The sequence below is a fragment of the Salvia splendens genome, chromosome 12 (assembly GCF_004379255.2).
Source record: "Salvia splendens isolate huo1 chromosome 12, SspV2, whole genome shotgun sequence".
NCBI lineage: Eukaryota > Viridiplantae > Streptophyta > Magnoliopsida > Lamiales > Lamiaceae > Salvia > Salvia splendens.
In genome coordinates, this window is record NC_056043.1 from 30,347,993 (window position 1) to 30,353,430 (window position 5,438).

A 5,438-nucleotide genomic window follows, 5' to 3' on the forward strand; every position below is an offset into this window, starting at 1 on the left:
TAATGAGTTTATTAGATATACTATATAATATAATGGGCCAGCCCACAAGCCACAGGCGTCAATCTTGCTATACAAAGAAGCAGGGTTGAACTTCAACTATTCAAAATTTTAACATGAGTTCATGCATTTCGGTTTTTTAGGTTTTCCTGATACAGAAATAGGAAAGCAATTGGAAACTCCTACTAATTACTATCAAGGAAATAAATGATCAAGAATCTAAAGTAAAGACATAATGGTCTTATAAGTTATTTACATGGCTTGATTATAAATTGTTTAGAAATTTATTTTACCAAGCATATTTATAAATTCATAAGCTCCTAACACAAACAAACACCCTCGAAACATGTAACTTGAGAATTCAGATCCAGTGGCACATAATCGGTGATCTTAACCTAATCCTCCATTCACTATAAGACACTATAAAGCACAGTTTGATATATTCAAATATGAAATACTTTTCTCTTTGGACCAAGTGCTTGTCATTAAATTATCAATCTTTAGTCATACTAATACTTGTCAAACACGCACAAACAAAATTTCCACACGTCTCTCTCCACATCTCCCCAATACTCCAATCCAATATAAACAAACACTTCTCTCTCCTTCTTCACTGCAAAACAACATCACCATGGATCCAAACTCACACAAACCTCTCCACATCTACTTTCTTCCGATGATGGCCCCCGGCCACATGATCCCCGCCGTACACATCGCCCGGGGATTCGCCCGCTGCGGGGCCAAATCCACCATCATCACCACGCCCTCAAACGCATCCAAATTCTCCGAGACCATCGAAGCCGACCGCAGAAACGGCTCCGACATCTCCGTCTCCCTCGTCAAATTCCCCTGCCGCGAAGCCGGTCTCCCCGACGGCTGCGAGGATCTCTCCTCCACCACCACTCTCGAGATGTCCCACAACTTCCTCCATGCCCTCGACCTCTTCCGCCGCCCGGTCGAGGACATCCTACAGCAAGGAGACCCCGACTGCCTCATCTCCGGCGCCTTCTTCTCCTGGAGCACCGCCGTCGCGCGCAGCCTCGGCATCCCCCGGGTCGTATTCTACGGCACAGGATTTTTTCCCATGTGCGTTTTCCGCCTCTTGAGGGAAAAACGCCCTCAAGACGCGGTTGCCTCGGACTCTGAAGAGTTCGAGGTCCCTGGCCTACCCGACCGGGTGATGGTTTCGAGGAAGCAGCTGCCGCACTACTTAAAGTTGAAAGCAACCGAAGATGATCCGCTTCTAGAACTTATTAGAAAGGTTCTAGAAGCGGATGAGGCCGGCTTCGGGATCGTGGTGAACACATTCCATGAGCTGGAGCCGGCCTATGCCGCGCATTACCTGAAACACACCGGTAAAGCGTGGCATATCGGCCCAGTCTCTCTCATCAGCGGGGGGAACGGGCCGGAGAGCCACGACTGCACGAAGTGGCTCGGATCCAGAAAACCAAACTCGGTTGTGTACGTCTGCTTCGGCAGCATGGCGATCGTCCAGAAGCCGCAGACGGACCAGATCGCGGCCGCGCTCGAGGATACCGGGCAAGATTTCGTATGGGTGGTGGGGAAGGAGGCGGAGGTGGATGAGAAGTTCGAGGCGAGGACGGAGGGGCGGGGGATGGTCATACGGGGATGGGCCCCGCAGGTACAGATACTGAGCCACGCCGCAGTGGGAGGATTTGTGACGCACTGTGGGTGGAACTCGCTGATGGAGGGGGTGGCGGCGGGGGTGCCGATGGTGACGTGGCCGCTTTCGGCGGAGCAGTTTTTTAATGAGAAGCTGGTGGTGGAGGTGCTGGGGACGGGGGTGCCGGTGGGGGCGGAGGAGTGGAGCAAGCGGATGGACGAGAGGGCCGCGATCGGGCGGGAGAAGATAGCGAGAGCCGTGGGGAGGCTGATGGTTGGGGAGGAAGGAGAGAGGATGAGAAGGAGAGCGAGGGAGTTGGGGGAGGTGGCGAGAAGGGCGGTTGAAGAAGGTGGCTCTTCATATGCTGATTTTGATTGTTTGATGGAAGAAATTAGGATGTTTAGAGCTTCATCATCATGATGTTTGTTGATTATCAGTTTTTGCATATAATTTGTTGCAATTTGAATGTATGTTTGAAGTGTACTAGTATGTGATTTGGAGGGAAATTGATGATAGTAATTGATTTAGAATGCAAAGGCTAAAATCTTTAACTTTGAAAACTTCACAAATGTTGAAGGAATTTCGGGTTTCGTAATCATGCTTTGTATATCAGCAAGTTTTAATGAGTGCAACATAAACTTCAAAAAATGGTTATTTACATAAAAAGAGACAAAAAGTCATGGCCGTTTTTTCGATGTTATTCCTTAAATCGTGATTGATAATGTGCTTATTACATAAAAATGGTTACTTTTAAATTAATGGCGTATCTTCATAGGAGTAATATATAGTGGTAATAGTGTTGACACTTTTGATTGAAATTAAAAATTGTACACTAGTATTTTTTTATTTCCATAATACACATGGTTAGGTTTGATTTGGAAAGTAGTATAAATACTCTTTACTTAAAGGATTTATTTTTAACTTTTTCACTTATTTTTCTAGTACTTCTTGTACTCCCTCCGTGATGACCACATTCTTGAGTAGCACAAGATTTTAGAAAGTGTTGTTAGTTGGAATAAAGTAGAGAGAGGAGAAATGTAGTTGAATATTTTGATGAGGGGAGAGGAGAGAAGAGGTTATTTTCAAAATTGGAATCTTGATTGAGACAAAAAAAGATGATCATCTTGAATGAGACGGATGAAGTATCTTTTTATACATGTATTTTCCCTGCCAATAATTGAGCATGTCGTCGCCTGCTTAACAATCGTAGCTTGTCATGTGGTGTATCCGAATTTAATTTTTCTAGTAACAATTAATAAAAATAATTAATTATGCAATTTTAAAAAAATAGTCGGGCTGGCAAGCTCTGAAAGAGTCTTCGGTGGCTTGTGATTGTGTTAATGCATGGGTCTTAGCACTTCCGGAAACAAAGTGTGTTTTAGTGGAAAAAAAATATATTTTTTGGTATTATCGAATTGTATAGAAATATTTAATTAATCAATTTTATTTTTTTAAGGTAGTTGGGTTGTGTTTCTTTTTTAGTTATCCCAAGATAGGTGAGTCATTTCAAACACTTTATCCACTCTAATTCTTTACTTTCTCTTACTTTATTCTCTTTTTACTTTACTTTTTCAACATTAATCTTTAGTACACCAATTTCTTAGTTTATGTGCATAAAGAAAATGCCTCAACTATCTTGGAACTGAGGGAGTATAAGATTGTACACCAATAATATTTCATGATACGACCATAAATTATTACATAAAGCAAAATGGTTAATTATTATAGACGATATTTATATATAGATAATTATATGGGTGATGGAATGATGATCGGAATAGGTGATTATTTTCAAAGTGGTGGAAGCGGTACAGGAATAGCTCCGGCAATCTCTGGCCCCAAAAGATGTGGGAGGAGACTTCCGCCACCACCACCTCCGATAAGTGTTAGGAGGAGACCTCTGCCACCACCACCACCACCACCAATTAAATGACGGCTAGTAGCATCACTCATCACCACCAACATACACAAAATCGCAACTTTGATGCATAATCCCATCATCTTCATTTTGTATTGATATATGTAGGAGTATATAATATGATGAAATGCATTGACATGTAGGAGTATATAATATAGGGAGTTGTTCAAATTTCAACTTCGATGGGGTATTATTGTAAAATGAATAAGCTCCATATGCTAGTCTAGGTATTAATTAGTTAGGCATATTCGAACTAGCTAAACATCTTTTTTCTACTAAAATTATTCTATATTTACTCTTTGTAGTATTGACAAAGGAGAACTAATTGTGATCAAGGTTGAAATTGGAAAGATAATTCGGATATTCAAGGCTTGCGATCACATAAAGCTGCTAAATCAATAAGGTGGTCTTGCAAGAAAATTAATTTGCATTTTATGAAGATATGATGATTCTCACGCAATATAGTATGAAATTGATTGTGTGAATTCGGAATTTAAGCCTGCAGTTTTAATTAAAGACGTTGCACACTCAATATCGCTACACACAATTAAGCATTGCACACACTCATACAACCATGGGCGGACCCAAAGAGAAGGAGGGAGAGGCTTAAGCCCTCAATGAAATATTTTTTTCTACTTTTTTCTATTGATTTTTTTTTAAAATTTAGTCAAATTTAGTGTAAAATTGAAGAGAGAGTTTTTGCACGTGTGTCGCATGTACGTGTCCCTCTTTTCAACAAGATTTATAATTTTTCCACTAATGCAATAATTATTACTAAGTATAAGCGGCAAGAGCAGGGTCGAACCACAGAGACTATGAACATACTCGAGATTGTTTCTACGACACAATCAGAAAAGGGGTCGGCTGCTGCCACGCATTCATTAAGTGGGTTAAGGCTCTAATCTACTTGACCTGGCGGAGTTAAACTGGACTCTATCTATTGGACCTAGCAGATGGGAAAAGTACGGACACTTGCATGACAATCAAACTCAAGACAGCTTGTAAACTGGAGTTAAACTAACTAGAACACCTGTAACTAAAGGAACATGCTGAAACATTCCCAAAATAGGCAGACACAGATGCAAAAGCAAGTGGGGATCATTTTTCCTAAACTGGCTGGGGCAGGCAGAAAAGCCGTGAAAATCAAAAAACAAAAGCAAAAAGCAGATATGATTTTCTAACTAACTTCTAATCTTCTCCAAACAACCAAGAAAAAACAGAGCATAGAACAAAACTTCAACACCATTGACAAAATAAAATAGAGCATGCGTCAAAACGAGACGTAAACACGAAATTCAAGCTATAACTACCAGATCTACTCTCTTGGGTCAAGTAGAAAGCGGAATAAACACATATTAACCTTGCATGCATCACCTAACTAACATATCTCAGAAATCGAGCACGTGAACAACTAGCTCTCAACCTCTAAACCACTAGAAATCATGTAAACAACATGGATCTAAACATCTAAGCCACCAATTGCGAAAAGTATCCAAGAAACATGAGTAAATAGCATCATCAACATGAAAATAAACACCAAAGCTTCATAAAATTGGAAATAAGTCGACATCCAAAGGTAGAGTCGTCAATTCCTCTGATGAAACTCGAGATCTAACTACAACGTCTCAAAAGCGGTAAAGAAAGCAAGGATCCAACGCCGGAGTTGTTAATTCCCCGTCGTAACCATTGAACTAAGCTAAGAAAGCAGTTAACTATCTAAACAAAGCTAAGAGAGCAGTGGCGTTAAGCTCCTATGAGAGTTTCCTACCTCAACTACGATAACGTTAAACACTCTTCTTCATTGTGGAAAACTTCTATTTATAGAGCAACTTCAACTTCAACCCTAAGGCAACTTCACCATTTTACCTTTGCAGTAATTGAGGATCTTCATGTCAGCAC

At 40.9% G+C, this 5,438-nt stretch overlaps 1 protein-coding gene across 1 annotated transcript; it reads left to right on the forward strand.

The window, feature by feature from the left end:
• The first annotated feature begins 580 nt into the window (after positions 1–580).
• On the forward strand, positions 581–2,181 carry LOC121757054 (UDP-glucose flavonoid 3-O-glucosyltransferase 7-like). Its single transcript, XM_042152528.1, has one exon. The coding sequence runs from the start codon at positions 629–631 to the stop codon at positions 2,039–2,041; it is 1,413 nt and encodes a 470-aa protein (XP_042008462.1). The 5' UTR covers positions 581–628; the 3' UTR covers positions 2,042–2,181.
• Positions 2,182–5,438: the final 3,257 nt, after the last annotated feature.